The sequence below is a fragment of the Dromiciops gliroides genome, chromosome 2 (assembly GCF_019393635.1).
Source record: "Dromiciops gliroides isolate mDroGli1 chromosome 2, mDroGli1.pri, whole genome shotgun sequence".
Lineage (NCBI taxonomy): Eukaryota > Metazoa > Chordata > Mammalia > Microbiotheria > Microbiotheriidae > Dromiciops > Dromiciops gliroides.
In genome coordinates this window covers 34928943-34945076 of record NC_057862.1, presented here as the reverse complement: position 1 = coordinate 34945076, position 16134 = coordinate 34928943, and the positions used below count along the sequence as shown (strand labels likewise).

General features: G+C 47.6%; 1 protein-coding gene across 1 annotated transcript in view; it reads left to right on the top strand.

The window, feature by feature from the left end:
• PSTPIP1 (proline-serine-threonine phosphatase interacting protein 1) overlaps positions 1–16134 on the top strand; it is a 102979-nt gene that overhangs the window by 74737 nt on the left and 12108 nt on the right. The window contains exons 4-12 of the mRNA XM_043980696.1: positions 422–456; positions 1283–1389; positions 3633–3695; positions 4765–4863; positions 6971–7016; positions 8826–8905; positions 10456–10554; positions 11321–11417; positions 14804–14894. Of these exons, the coding sequence (XP_043836631.1) occupies positions 422–456; positions 1283–1389; positions 3633–3695; positions 4765–4863; positions 6971–7016; positions 8826–8905; positions 10456–10554; positions 11321–11417; positions 14804–14894 (717 nt within the window). The remainder of the gene's footprint in view (positions 1–421; positions 457–1282; positions 1390–3632; positions 3696–4764; positions 4864–6970; positions 7017–8825; positions 8906–10455; positions 10555–11320; positions 11418–14803; positions 14895–16134) is intronic.

The following is a 16134-nucleotide window of genomic DNA, read 5'->3' as shown; positions in this document are numbered from 1 at the left end:
ATGACCCCCAGTGGGGAAGAAGCTTGCTCTGGATTACTGTAAATTCCTTCTGAGTCCAGCCCAGGGCCTTGCACAAAGCACACACTTCATACATTTCTGTTTAATTGAATTGGAGAAGAGGTTGGATTTGAAGAGTCAAATAAGGCAGGGAGAGGGCACCACTCCAAGTAGACCCTACAGCTGAGAACTGAACTCAGTGCTCCAGATGTGGCATGACCAGAGCAGAGGAAGCACCGTCACCTCCCTCATCCTGGACACTCTGATTCTCTCTATGCAGCCCTTGGCTGCCGTGTCACCTGAGCTTGAGGTCCACTAAGACCCCCAGCAATTGGGTTGGGATATTTGATTGTTTAGAAATTAGCATGGCTGCCCCATCTACACTGCCTTCTCCCCAGTGACCGGCTGGTGTTCTCTTTTGCAGCACACTGAAGGCCTCCTTTGAAATCCTGAAACAACGTAAGTCTCTCTGCCACCACTCCTGCCACTTACTTAATTTCATGGTTCCCCAAACAGACAAAGCACTTTGATGGAAACCAGGAAGTGGGACCCAAATCTATTCTGGAGCCACCCATCCAGCGTCTGGCTCTTGGTAAAGATGGTCACAAAGGCTGCTCGGGCTGGGTGGTGACTCCTCGGGCAGGCCTCCTTCTGGGGCCGGGTGCAGGGTCAGCATGAAGCCTGCCCTGTAGGCAGCGCCTACCCCAGGGGATGGTACCGGACATCAGAGAGCCGCTTGGGCTTATGGAGGGAAGAGGGGGAGCAGAAGGGGTAGAGAAATGGGGCAGCATCACAGTACAACAGAGAGAACTCTGGGCTCCAAGGTTGGGGGACCCGGATTCAAATGCAGACTTGGCTACTTAGCAGCTGCATGACCTTGGACAAATCACTGGTCAGCAGGTCCTCATCTGAAAGATGAAGAGGTTGGACCAGATCTGAGGATTTGGAGGCAGGAGGGACCTGGCCTCTTATTTTACAGACGAGCAAAACCTGAGGCCCAGAGAGGTTGTGACTTGCCCAAGGTCACACGGGCAGTAATTGGCAGTGCTCTAAGACACAAGGCTGCCTCATCTCCTCTTTCAAAGCCTCGGTTTCCCCATCTGTAAAATGGAAGAGACTGGGTTAGGGGATGTCCAGGGGTCTTTCAGCCTTGGCATTCTTTAAGGAAACAGTAACAGGCTGGGCCCAGACGGAGGGGCCTTGGGAAGGGGGGAGGGACGTGCCAAGCCCAGCCATGAGCACCAAAGGCTCTTTGTCATACCATTAAGCCTCTACTCTGCCCTAGAAATTGAGAACGTGGGAAACTCCCACATCCAGCTCGCAGCCATGCTGAAGGACGAACTGAAAAGCATCGAAGAGTTTCGAGAAAGGCAAAAGGAGCAGAGGAAAAAGGTGAGGCGGCTGCATCAGCTGTGGGCTGACTGTGTGGTATGAGGTGGGGCTGGGCACCAAAGAGAGAGCAGAATGACGGGACAGTCACGTCTCACAGGCAGGGGCAGCCGTCCCAGGACACATGGAATTGTCATTATTAACGATCATTGTTGTTATAATGGTGATTAGACAGCACGCCCCACCCCCAGCCCTGTGAGATTGTTCCCCCATTGATCTCCCAGCTCCTTGGACAGACAAAAGCCATTGGACAGGAACCCCAAAGCAGGGACCGAGGCCATTCTCAGACTGGGCTCGCAGCATTTATCCAGTGCTGTCTAGGGACCGGGAGCTGTCAGCCAGTTTGCAAAGCACCTACTGTGTGCCAGGCAGGGAAGTGCTAAGCTCCAAGGATGCAAAGGCAAAGACTCGGTCTCCGGCCTCAAGGAATTTCTGTCTTATTGGGAGAGAAACAACATGAGTAAATGCCAGTGTATGTAGAATCATTCACTGCTGGTGTGGCCCCATGGAAGCAGGAGCCCAGGGAGGGAAGGCATGGGGGGAGGGGTGCTAATGGCTGGCATTTGGATGGAGGTTTACATTAGAGGGCACTTCAGAATAAACCAGTGCATTCCAAAGGGGGTGTAGCTCAGGGGGTGGGTTCAAATCCTACCTCAGCTACTTTCTACCTGGCCTTATGTAAAATGAGGGGGTTGGACTGGGCGGGCCCTGAGGACCCTTCCTTCTCTGAAGCTGAGACTGAATGACCCAGAGTGGCACAAATATCATTTGCATGCCCATTTTACAGATTGTGAGACTCAGAGAGGTCCAGGCAGCTGTGGTCTCTCTTGGAGGTGCTCATATGCACTTTTAGGAGAGAATCACCCATTGGGTAGATTAGCACCAGCCCAACCCGGTCCTCAGAAAAGGTTCTTGTCACTAGTTGTTGGAACAGGCTCCCTGACCAGGAAGGTGGGGTCAGAGTGCTCCCATCTGGAGAACGAGGAAGAACTCAGATCCTGACCTTCTGGGGGTTGGCTTTGGACAACCCTCCAGGATGGTGCACCAGGGCTGTGAAGGGAAGGCTCCAGGACACCTAATACTTCTGACCCAGAGAGCAGAGGATAAAAATCATCCAGGAGAGAAATTGGTTTATAAAATGTCTGGAATATTAAAAACAGGCATGTACTCACTCAGCACAACTGAAATGAAGAGAAAAAACATCAGGACTCACTGACTTCAATCATCTCCCCAGGAGGAGAGAGAGTGTGGTGCAATGGGTAGAACACTAAATCTGGAGTGAGAAGTGGGTGCCCCTGCCCCTAACTTATCACTTGGATGACCTAAGTTCTAAGCTACCATATCTGTAAGTTGAGGCAGGCACTTACTCTGTGACGCCAGGCAAGGCTTGACTCCCGAGCCTCAGTTTCCTTATCTGTAATTTGGGTCCGTCAATACCTCCAGTCTGCCCCTGCCTCACGGGGTCATTGAGTCAGCCCATGCTCTGTGATTATTCTCACCAGCCCCAAGGCAGCAGGGAAGGAAGGCAAGTCTGTTCCCCACAGAACAGCCTGAGGCTGCCCCCCCCCACTCTCTGCTCAGCCAACCCCCAATAGAGGGCAGCGGCGGCTTTGAGGTCTGGCAAGTTTTCTGGAGAGTTTTCTAAGCTCGGAGGGAAGAAGAAGGGGCCTGAGTGAGGCCCAGAGGTCAGCCACCACAGATACCACACAAGCTTCCCTCCGCTAGGGGAGGGCCATGGAGGACTGACCAGTAACCAGGACTTCCACCCTGGATTTCCCAGCAGTTCAGCTCACTGCAGCTGAGGCCTCGGAGTTGCGGGGACCTATATTAAGCGCTTCCTATGTACGGAGCCAAGAAAACAGTCTGTGGTAGCCCCCAGAAAAAGCCCAGCCTCTGGCCCTGTAACCCAGGCGGCCCCTAAGACTAGCAGGTGCAGAACCAGGCTCGATCTGCTTTGCTAGAGGGGATTTCCTCACTGACATCTCTCTCACGACAATAAAAGCCTGTCCCACCTCCGCCCCCCCCCCCACTCCTCCCTGTCCAAAATGTGCAGCATTAAGCCAAACACCCGAGGAAGAGGCTGAGGACGGTCACTAGGCTCTGGACCACGGGCGGGGCATCCGCCCCCTTCCAAGCAGTGTCTCTGCTAGAAGCTTCCTTCCATCTCTAAGCTGGGTCCTGGGCAGCCGCCTCCGCTGGGGCCCTTCCAGGCCACTGCTCACGCATGGCCTGTGTGTTCTTTTCAGTACGAGATGGCCATGGAGCGGGTGCAAAAGAGCAAGCTGTCCCTCTACAAGAAGACGATGGAGGTGAGTTTCCGGGGTCACCAGCGGCAGCTGACCAGGTGTCCTGAAGAATGCTGGGGCCGACCCTGGGCGGCGGATCCCACACGAGGCCCCTGGAGATTCTGAGGGTGGGTACGCAGTCCTCGATGGAGAATGGGTGGAGTCCTGGGTAACCAGCAGCAGGACTCTGGTCCCCATGATGGGTTCAGGCTGTGGTGGGTGCCTGAGCAAGTCATGCCTATTCTGCCCTAGTCCTTGCCTGGCCCAGGTAAGACACTAATACAATCATTAACGTTCATCAGGATAAGGGAAGAACCTGCACTAAGAAAAGGGGGTGGGGGTGCTGCTAGGTATCACAGTGGCGAAAACACCAGCCCTGAATTCAGGAGGACCTGAGTTCAAATGCAACACTTGACACTTACTAGCTGGGTGACCCTGGGCAAGTCACTTAACCCTCATTTCCCCGCAAAAACAAAACAAAAAGAAAAGGGGGTAGATTCCTAGTGAAGGCCTTTCCCCTCCCCCCTCCCTTCCCCCTCCCTCTCTTGGAGACCCTTGTAGACTGTTGTGGGGGGGAGGAGTCTCTGGAGACCTGGAATGCCCCAGAGGCCTGGGCATTGGTTGTCTCTGGAAGCCTCCCCTCCTCTCTCTGCAGGCTTGCTTCTCTCCCCCAGGTCTCTCTGTCCCAGGTCCTTCAGGCTGCTTTGGGTCCCTCCAGCTGGGGAGGAAAGATTCTTACAGACTCCTTTCTGTTGGATGCGGGAGGGGCCTCCTTGGCTGTTGTGATGGCCTTGGCCTTGGGTTTGGCACATGAATAGGGGAATTTCAGGCACCGTGGTACCTTGGGTGAAGGACACATTCCGGAGCTGGAGAGCCTTGGGGTGGGATGGGGGCACACTCCGCCCAGGTCTCTCTTGGAAGAAGTCTAAAGGAAGCTTTGGCTGTGGGCTGCACCATGTCATATAACCCCGGGGGACCCCTCCTCCCCCACCCCCCAGGAACACTCCACAACGGCCTCAAGGCCCCCCCTCCCCGTTCATCCCTCTGCAGGAGGCCCCCCCACTCCAGAGCCTCCTCTGTCTTCCCTCCACAGTCCAAGAAGATCTATGAGCAGAAGTGCAAGGATGCAGATGAGGCAGAGCAGATCTTTGAGCGCATCAGCTCTCAGGGCAACCAGAAGCAGGTGGAAAAGGTGCGTGGCGCCTGCCCAGCCCGAGAGGGAGAGACCTGGCTGGGGGGCAAGTCCCCAGTTCTCTCCCCTACCTTGGAGCCCCAGCTGCTAAAGCAGGGTTCTCTCCTTTGCCCCTCCCCTTCTCCTAGGGCTTCCATCACTGGGCCACTTCATGCTATCTTTGTCAGGTTTATGGAAATGAAGGTGTGGTTTTCTTTCCTGCCCAGGCTAGGAAAGCCGGGGTCTCTGGGCACTCTGAGGATGCAGGCAGGGACTGAACACAGGGTCAGTTCTAAGGGGCCTGGCCTGGGGCCTGTGAGAGGGGATGAAAAGACTGGGGAATGGGAGGGGTGGTTTTGTGAGGTTTGGGGGTGACCTGTGGGTCAGGTTGAATCATTCAGATTTTGAGGTGATGGAAAGACAGAGCAGTGGCAGTGTGGGATAGTGGGTAGTGTATTAGACTTGAAGTCAGAAAAACCTGGCTTTCAATCCTGGCCCAGACACTTGCCAGCTTCCTGACCCTGGGCAGGACCTCTCCCCCCCCCACCCAGTTTCTTCATCTATAAAATGAGTCAGTTAGATTTAGTGGCCTCCAAGCTCTCTTCCCGTTCTCAATCTATGATGCTACGATTTTGTAGAACTCTCCCATCTAACTTGGTGTTAATAAATAATAAATAATTAGCAAATACTGAATAATAATAAATATAAATAATTATTAGATCTTCTAAAACATGCACAGGAGATGAGTGGACACAAACAAGACAGTTTATCCCTGCCTAGTTAAGTTTAACATGCACGTTAAAAAATAAACTGTACATAGCAGAGATTCACAGTTTCATGCACAATTCTCCCTCTCCTCTTTGTTTTAGGTTTCTCCATATAGTGAAAGGTTTATGGTGGTTAGTGATTCCTAAGTACATAATAGTTTTTTACATATAAAAAGATCCTTAAGGAGGGGGAGCCCATTAACTGGGGGGAAGGTAGCCCATTTCTTGATCCTCCATCTTTCCTTTACATGGAGACAATGAATGAGAAGGAAGATTGTGGTTCTATATACAGGCAAAACTTCCTAACAGTTATGGGATCGTAGACTTAGAACTGAAAGGGAGTTTAGAGACTAATGAGTACAAACCTGCCATTTTATAGAGGAAGAAACTGAGGCTGAGAGAGGCTCAGAATCATGAAGCAGCTAGGCGTCTGAAGTAGGATTTGAACTCAGCTCTTCCTGATTCCATTGAGCCATCTAGCTATTCCAAATGAGAACCATCCTAAAGCAGAATGGGCTTATTCAATAGATAATGAGTTCCCTGTCACTGAAGGTATTCAAGTAGAAGCTGGATGACCATTTACTGGGCATACTGAAGAGAACAGTCCTACTGTACAAGCATATTGGGCCAGATACCCTGGCGGATCCCTTCCAATTTGGGGAGTCTCTGATTCTCATTTTATTTCATGGAGAGACCAGCTAAAATAATGGAAATACTGGTCTATTTAGTCAAGATGGTGGAGTCCAGTATATTATTATCATTACCAGACTCAGGAGGCCTGTGTTCACATCCCATCCAGTTGTATAAGCCTGGGCAAATCCTATTGACCCTCTGAGTCTCGGTGACCTGATTCTATAAAATGAAAACGATAGTGTTCATACCATCCATTTACCACTGTTGTAAGGACAGAATTCCACAAGCCTTCCTAGGACCAGATACCACGATCCCCATGGGATGCATCCCACATAATTTTTAAGGCACAGGCCTGCCCTCAGGGAGCTCTTAGTCTAATGGGGAGATACGGTCAACCCTCCAAACAGAGGACAAGAGAAGGCAGCTTATCCTGCATCATAGACTTCATGTTGGGAAGGAAAAGGCAGGACCCATCACATCAGGGGGACCGGTACGGCCAGGAAAGCCTTCATGAAGGAGTTGGGACTTGAGTGGGGCTTTGCAGGGCGGCTGGAAATGAGGGTGGGGCACCACAGTCAATCCCCAAGTGAAGAACGACCCATGGAGAGATGTAGGGGCAGCAAATGCTCTGCAGCCATGAATAAGTCTAGTGCTGGGGACCCCAAGAAAGGTTTCCATGATCCTGCCCAAACCTGTAAGTCACCATGTCTTTCTTCTTCACCTTCTAGAGTCAGAACAAAGCGAAGCAATGTAAGGATGCAGCCAATGAAGCAGGTACATCCTCCCCTGCCCCTCTCTGCTCCCCAGAACCCCGCCCTTCCCTGCTAAGATCCCCAACCCCAGAGCATCCCTATCCTACCCTGCTTGGCAAGTTCTGAGGGCCACATAGGTCAGACCGGACTGCGAGTCAAGGAGCTGGGGTCCCTATTCCTGATTTGTCACCGGGAAGGGAATAAGCATTAATTAAGCACCTACTATGTGCTGGGCGCTGTTCACAAATGTTACTTCATTCGATCCTCACAACAATCCTAGAAGGTCGGTGCCATTGTCATCCCCATTTTGCAGACAAGGAAACTGAGGCAGGCAGAAATTAAGTGACTTGCTCAGGGTCACAAAGCTAGTGAGGGTCTGAGGCTGGATTTGAACTTAGGTCTTCTTGACTTTAGGCCCAGTACTCTATCCACTGCATCACCAATTGCTTGAACTTGTTGTCTGTCCCTGTACCCAGGCTCTGTCCTCTGCCCTTTAATCCCACGCTTGTTTGTGAATATTCTGTTCCCGATTTCTGAGAGCTTCACCCGGATCTCTTATAGGATTATAACTTAGAGCAAAGCCATCAACCTCAGGCAAAACTCCCAACCAGGTTAAAATGTCATTGGGAGAGTTGTTAACAAAATAAATGAAACTCAGGGGCAGCGAGGTGGTGCAGTGGATAAAGCACTGGCCCTGCATTCAGGAGGACCTGAGTTCAAGTCCACCCTCAGACACTTGACACTTACTAGCTGTGTGACCCTGGGTAAGTCACTTAACTCTCATTGCCCTGCCCCACCCCCAAAATCAAATGAAACTCTAGGGGCAGCTAGGTGGCACAGTGGATAAAGCACCAGCCTTGGATTCAGGAGGACCTGAATTCAAGTCCGCCCTCAGAAACTTGACACTTACTAGCTTGTGACCCTGGGCAAGTCACTTAACCCTCATTGCCCCACAAATAAAACCCCCACAAAAATAAAAGGCCCTAATACTGAACAGAGAAGATAGCAAGGCTATTATAGAATGTGTATTGCATAACTATGTAATGGAATAAATACATAGATACTACATACATTTGTTAACATAGACAATGCTGATTCGTGGTTTTCTAACTCAACATGCAGCTGCAGGGATCATTTCTATTGAGTTTGACTTGCTGCCTTATAGCAAACCTCTCCATGCACATGTCCTGTCCATTCTTTGAGACCATAAGCATCTTGAGGACAAGCAAGGGCTACTGTTTTCCATCTTTGTAGTTTCCATGCCTCAAACAGTGCCTTGTACATAGTAGTCACTTAATAAATGCTCACCGAATTGAATGATATTAAAATCAAAGACAATGAATGGTGAAATGCCCCTGGAACTCCAGTGTATACTCCAGGAATTTGGGAGGCAGAGATCTTTGGGGGCTGATCTGGTCAGGACAGGCTTCCTGGAATGGGGGGGGCCTTGAAGAGTGGGTTTGATTTGGACAGATGAGGGTATAAGGAGAGGGTGTTCCAGGCAGAAACATTCATTTTTGTCTTTGTTCCTCCAGCATGGTTCCTGGCACAGTGTTAGGCAGTGGAAATAGTTCAAGCTTGGGAGTTATAGATCCTGGGTTCTCCTGGCTCTGAGGCACCTGCCAACTCTAAGTCTGTGACACTAAGATCCTAGGGGAGGGTTTCCCAGGAACAGGGAGCATGCCTTAGGGCTGGCCTAGGACTGTCCAGGACTGGCCCCAGGACAAGGGGATGATGACACTTGGATCAAGGAGGGCTTTGCTCTTACCGGCAAGGCTCTACTGACTTCCAAATTAAACCCAGCAACCGTGTGCATGGACTTACCTTTCAGAGAGGACGTACAAGCAAAATGTTAACCTGCTGGAGAAGGCCAGGTGTGACTGGGAGCAGGAGCACCAGCAGACCTGTGAGGTGAGTGGCTCCCTACCGACTGGAGCTGGACTGCAATGGCAGGAATTGCCTCTAGAGGGAGCAAGGTCCCCATTGCTGGCAATGCCCTATCAGCCGTCCTAGTCAGGGATGTTTGAGAAGTGACATTCGTGAGATGCTAGCCCAGATGCCCTCTAAGCTCCTGAGGGTCCCTGATTCTCTGTCACTACCATTTAGGGGTGGTAGGATCAACAGGCTTCTTGACAGAGGTGGGAGCCTATGGGCGTGAATTGCTACATAATTGATGCATTTGGTAATTTTACTGAACTATTTTTTTCTCTTTACTATTTATTCTTTATTATAAAGCATGATTCTCTCTGTGTGTGTTTGTATGGAGAGAGAGAGAGAGAAATGAAGGTGATATAAAAACAAAAGATTTCATTATTTTTTTTTTAAACCAAGAGGGAAGATTTTAGTTTAGTATTAGGAAAAATGATCAGATATCCAGCAAGGGCATGGGCTGTCTGAAATGGTAGCAAGGGCCCTGTGGCTGGAAGTATTCAAGCAGAAGCTAGATCTCCAATCAGGGTGGCATAGAGGGGATTGCTATTCTGGTAAGAAGGTTGAAGCAAGTAGCCTAAAATCCCCTTCTAAGATTCTTTGACTCCAGAAAAGTTTCATGGAGGAGGCAAGAAAATTCTAGAAAGTCTTAGCCAAGAGATGGTGAATGAGCACCTAGAAAAGAAATCCAGCCTGGATTCACTGAGAGTGATCAAGATAGCCTGGAGAGTACTTAGGACAAAAGAAGCATCACAGGATATTGGCACATCCTAAGGCTGTTTCTATCTGAGCTCTATTGAAAAAGATGAAAGAGATGATGATGGTGGCAATAATGATAATAAAGCAATTAATAGTTAATAATAGTTGTAACTAGCATTTATATAATACTTTAAGGTATGCAAAGCACTTTGCATATGCTATCTTATTTGATCCTCTCAATAACCCTGGGAGGTAGATGCTATTATGAATACCATTTAACAGATGAGGAAATTGAGGCAGATAAAGTGGCAATAAGTGTCCAAGGCAGGATTTGTCAACATTAAATGTAAAATCATCATAGAAGGTTGGCACCTTGTCCCAGGGCCATTTCTGTCTAAATTTCATCAAAGACAAGAACATTTTCTATAATAATAATAATAATAATAATAATAATAGAGATGGATCATACTTCTAAAATACTTTGAAGTTTACAAAGTGCTTTCTTTACCATAGATAGCCCTGTGAGGTAAATGGTACAAATATTATTATTCCTATTTTACAAAAGAGAAAACTGAGGCTCAGAGAGAAGTGACTTGAATAAGGTCACATGGCTAGTAACTGCCACAGGTCCTCTGATTCCAAAACCAGTATGTTTTTCTAATGGCCAATGCTACCTAAAGGATAGGATGATAAGACATGAATATGAAAAAAATGGTCTGTCAGTCAGAGGGGCGTGACCCCTGATGAAACAGAGCTGGGCAGTATGATAGATGGGCATTTGGTGCTGCCATCATTCCCCAGCCCCACCTCAGGAAATCTCTTTCTGGGTTTAGGCCTTTCAACTGCAGGAGTTTGACCGACTCACCATTCTCCGAAACTCGCTCTGGGTCCACTGTAATCAGCTTTCCATGCAATGTGTCAAAGATGATGAGGTAGGTATAGCTCTCTGCTCCCTCACCTGGCTGGTTCCCCTGCTTGCATTTCCTTGGTAGCCAAGGCACTTGTCAGCACACCTCTGGCCATTGGTGGTTTCGCATAGGTCCAGAGTCAAGGGCATTGCTGACAGCTATGCCGGAGCTCTTCTGTGGAAGGAGGGTTTTAATGGATTGAATCTGGATGGCTTCTCAATGACACTCAGACAAGAATAATTCTCTCTTCATGTGGTAATAACAATAGTTAACATTTAGAAGAGCAGTTTAAGGTTTGCAAAGCACTTCCCATGTATTATTTCATTTGATTCTGATAATGACCCTGGCAGCAGTAGCATGGGGGTGGGGACACTGGCAGAGAAACTATAGTCTGGTTTTGCAGCTAGGCAGCCTGCCTGATGCTATGAAGACCTGGGTTTGAGTAACTCCTTGGACACTCTGGCCAAGTGACCCTGGGCAAGTCAACTCACTTCTCAATGTTCTAAGCAGCTCTCTAACACTCTAACTTGCATTGATGGAGGGAGATTCCTAATCTGGGAGTTCTCTTTACCAGTGAAAGCACTGGTCAAGTCCCTGTCTCTAATGACCTCATTATACCCTAGCGTTCCTTTTCTTATTAGAGGAATGAATGGTTTGCCAGAGAGTCAGGGACTTGCCTCAAGTCATGCAGGGAAATAGTGGCAGAACCAGGGCTAGAGTCCACATCTCTTGAGTCCTGGTCCCTATTCTTCCTCTTCACCTACACAAGCTGATGTTGTCTCCTTTGCAGTACTATGAAGGGGTCCGGATAAGTCTAGAGGGCTGCAGTATAGAGTCAGACATAGACTTCTTCATCCAGAATAAAATGACGGGAACAGAACGGCCAGGTAAGTCCAGTTGGAGTTTTTTCTGGGATTCCTGAGGGTGGGGGGAAAGGGGAAGGGGCACATTGGTTTTGAGATGAACCCAAAGAGAGGCTTCTATACCACAGCCTCAGCCTAGGAGAGACAGAATGTTGCCCTCAGATAATAAAAAAAGGAAGAGAGGGAGGGAAGGAAGGAAGGAAGAAAGGAAGGAAGGAAGGAAGGAAGGAAGGAAGGAAGGAAGGAAGGAAGGAAGGAAGGAAGGAAGGAAGGAAGGAAGGAAGGAAGGAAGGAAGGAAGGAAGGAAGGAAGGAAGGAAGGAAGAGAAAGAAAATGAGGTAGCACTGTATATTATGAGGACATACTCAGGTAAAGAAATCCAAGAACCATAGTGGAAGGAGGAAAGGAGGGTACAGTCAAGAGTATTTGGGTGAAGATCAATGAAGGGACCAAGGAAGAAAGGAAGGAAACAAACACACATTTATTAGACACCTCCTGTGTACTAAGCATCCTCACAACAGTCCTGGGAGGCTGGGACTATTATTATTCCTATTTTATAGTAGACAAAACTGAGGCAGAGGTTAAGTGACTTGCCCAGTGTCACATACATAGAAAATATCTGAAACTGGATTTTAAATCTTCCTAGTAAAATTATAATAAATAATTAACATATATATGTTAATTATATATAATTATTCATATATAATATATATTATATATAATATATTTATATATAAAATATAATATATTATAAATATAATATAATATATTATAAATAAAATATAATATATAAAATATAATATATATTTATATATTTATATATATATATATATAAAACCTACTATGTGCCAGGAACTGTGCTAAGCACTCTACGATAATTAGCTCATTTGACCCTCACAACAACCCTGGGAAGTAGATACTATTATTATCCTCATTTTACAGATGAGTCAGCTGAGGCAAAGAGTGCCTTGTCTAGGGCCACACAGCTAGTAAGTATCAGAAGCTAGATTTCAACTTGAGTCTTCCTGACTCCGGCCACAGTGGTTTCTCCACTGTGCCCTCTAGCTGCCTCAGGTGGTAAGTCCAGAACCAACATATAGAATCTGAGTATCATAGAGCATCTCAAGAACCAGTAGGGCAGGGGCAGCTAGGTGGCGCAGTGGATAGAGCACTGGCCCTGGAGTCAGGAGCATCTGAGTTCAAATCCGACCTCAGACACTTAACACTTACTAGCTGTGTGACCCTGGGCAAGTCACTTAACCCCAATTGCCTCACAAAAAAAAAAAAAAAAAGAACCAGCAGGGCAGCATCAAGAATAGGTCCTGCCTGTATGACTTAGTTTCCATTTTGACAACGTTATTGAACGGGTTGTTCAGAAGAACACTATGAATATAATTAACTTGAATTTTAGCAAAGTATTTGGTAGAATTCTCAAGTCAAATCAACAAGCATTTAGTAAGCTTCTACTATATACCAGACATTGGGGATATGAAAAAGGCAAAAGACAGTCCCTGCCCTCAGGGAGCTTACAATCTAAGGGAAGAGAAAGCAAGCAAATAATGATATACAAACAAGCTATAGACAGGATAAATCAAAGGAAATCTCAGAGGGAAGGCATTAGCATTGAGGAGGGCAAGGTGGGTGAAAGAGGGTTTTAGCAGGTTATGTAGGCTAAATGCTTGGACAATTAAATGGATTTGAAACTGGTTGAAAACTGAGCTCAAAGACTAGTCTTATGTCTCAGTGTCAGCTTGGACAGTCTCCAGTGGGGAGCCCTGGAGATCTGTGTTTGACCCAATGGAGTGTCAGAGATGACACACTCACCAAATGCACAGATGACCCCAGGCTGGGAGAGAGGGCTAGTATGATGCTGGCTGGCAGAGTTAGGGCCCCAGAAAGGTCTTGACAGGCTAGAATATTGGACTTTGTTGAATAAGTTGAAAATCAATAGGGCTAATTATAGAGTCTTAGATTTGCATTCTAGAAATTGACTTTGTGAGTACAAGAGGGGGGAAGACATGGTTAGACTTGGGTTTATCTGATGAAGATCTAAGCATTTTAATGGGCTTTAAGCTCGATAAGAATCAAGTCAGGGGGGAAATGAAGATGATTCTGGGCTGAATGAAGAGAGGCAAAGCCCCCAGGAATGTGGGATGGTCCCCAGGCCCTCCCAGGAGGTAACCATCCCTCTTGTACTCTGCCCTGACCAGACCAGACATGGAGTATACTGGATTCAATTCTGAATATCACATTTTAGGAAAGACCTTGGTAAGCTGGACAGCAGGCAGGGGAGAGCAAGTGTGATGGCCAGGCTCACGTCCATGCCTGAAAGCTAGGGATGCTCAGCCTAGAGAAGATTCTGGGGACAAGGCTGTTTCCCAGTATTTGCAGAGCACAGCTTCCATTTTTTCTGCTTGACCCCAGGGCTCAGAACAAGTAGAGATGACTACAAAGAGACTGGTTTGGGGTCCATGTCAGGAAAACCTTTCTAATGATTAAAAGTGACTGTAAGTGGAATGGGGCGGCCTCAGGATGTAGTTCTTGGGTGGGAGGACTTCCCGCAGGAGCTGGTGACCGCTTGTCAGTGTGTCTGTCCAACAGGGAATTCTTTTTCCAGCCTGGTTTAGACTGGATGGTTGCCAAACTGTTGTCTAGCTCCAAAATTCTGTGACCCTTCCCCCCCCACCCCAGCCCATTCCCTGGGGGCACAGAATTAGGGCCACATAGTTGGAAAATGGGGTCCTCCAGTCCAGAGGCCATGGTTTGAGGCCCAGCCCTGACATTTGCTTTCTGTGTGACCCTGGGAAAGTCACATATAACTCTCTGTGCCTCAGTCTCCTTATCTATAAAATGGGGGTAAGGATACAAGACCCGTGTTGGCATCATAAGAAAAATGCTTTAGCCACGGGAGTCATTCCCCTTGGCTCCAGGGGACCACTGAGTCAGGGACTCAGAGCCAGAAGGGAGCTGGTCAAGTCTAACCCCCTTATTTTATAGATGAGGGTACTGAGGCTCGGGGGAAGTGATTAGACTAAAGTTATGAAGCTACTAAGACTTTGAAGAAGGGTCTTTCTGACTCCAAGTCCAGTCCTCTATTACCAGTGACAATGGGAGGATATCCCTACATCTCCCAGCAGGGAATGGAAGGGCTCAGGGAGGGCCTTTCCTTAGGGTAGTGAGAACTTTGAGATCCCTACTGCCCCCTGACCCCCTACTCTAACCTGTGGCCTTACCTCTAGAGGATGAGCTGGGCCTGCCTGGGAAGGGCCCCCTCCTCTTTCTCAGGACAGTGCCAGGCTCGGTCTGCCCAATAGCAGTAGGTGGAGGGGCAGGGGCGGGATCGAGAGGTGCCTTTGTTGGCCACCAAGACCTTTTCTTACTCACCTCCTTTCTTCTCTACCAATGCACAGAACCCATTCTCTATGAGAACTACTACGAGCGAAATGCCAATGGAGGCTCCCATAGTCCCAACATTTACCCCGCTTGTGGAATGATTAAGAGGTGAGGACCCTGGGGACTGGGAGGCTGATTGGTGAGGGAGTCCAGCGGGGGCCCTGGGACTTGCCTAAGTCCATTCCTGTCCCTCGTGCGGCAGTTGCTGTGGCCAAAGGGGCTGCACTGGCCCAGAGAATGCACATTTTGGGCAGTCTGCACCCAAGGTGCCGTGAATACATTATCATCTTTTTTTTTCTTCTTTTTTTTTTAATGTATAAGGTATTTTATTTTTTCCGTTACATGTAAAGATAGTTCTCAACTTTTGTTTATACAAGCTTTACAATTTCAGATTTTTCTCCCTCCCTCCCCTCCCTCCCCCCTCCCCTAGACAGCAGGTAATCTGATATAGGTTATGTCTATATATCTCTATACATATACATATAGATATAGATAAATACACACACATATATATACACATAATAACATTAATCCTATTTCTGCATTAATCCTGTTACAAGAGAAAGAATCAGAGTAGTGATGCAAAACCTCAAAATAGAAAAAAAAAACCAACAGCACCCAAAACAAAAGAAATAATATGGTTCATTCAGCATCTATACTCCACAGTTCTTTTTTTTTTCTTGGATTTGGAGATCCTCTTCTATCATGAGTTCCCTGGAACTCTTCTCTGTACCATTGCATTGGTGAGAAGAATATAGTCCATCACAGTAGGTCAACACTCAAAATACATTATCATCTTAACTTGCCATTATTTTATGGTTTATAACACAGGTCTTGTATCCTCCATTTTTTTTCTTCAAATCACAGGACTTTTCTCTAGCTGGGATCCCTTAGAAAGATCCTTCTTTGCAGACTCTGCCCTGCTGTCCAATTTAGTGTTTCTTGTCTTTGTTAGAACTTATGTCACTTTTAGAAAAGGCCACAACAAAGATGGGGCAGCAGTGCCTTTGTCCCTGGGTGACTGAATTTAGATGGTGCCTAATTTAGGGCACTTGCAAGCCCTTTAGCCGCATTAGAAACAGCAGAACTTAGAAGCTAATTAGTAAGAATATTTTTTTGTCTTCACCTGTGATTTCTTTGGAGTGAGGAAACTGCCAATGGAAGAGGATGCCCCCATACAGATCCCCCCAATTATTCTGCAACCTAATAGACTGAGAGAATTGCCTGGAGTACTAAGAGGTTTAGGCTGGACTTGAACCCAAGTCTTTCTGACTCCAAGGTCAACTCTCTACCCATTGTGACAAACTGCTTCTCCTTCTCCCATTTGAGAAAGGGGGAAACTGGGATG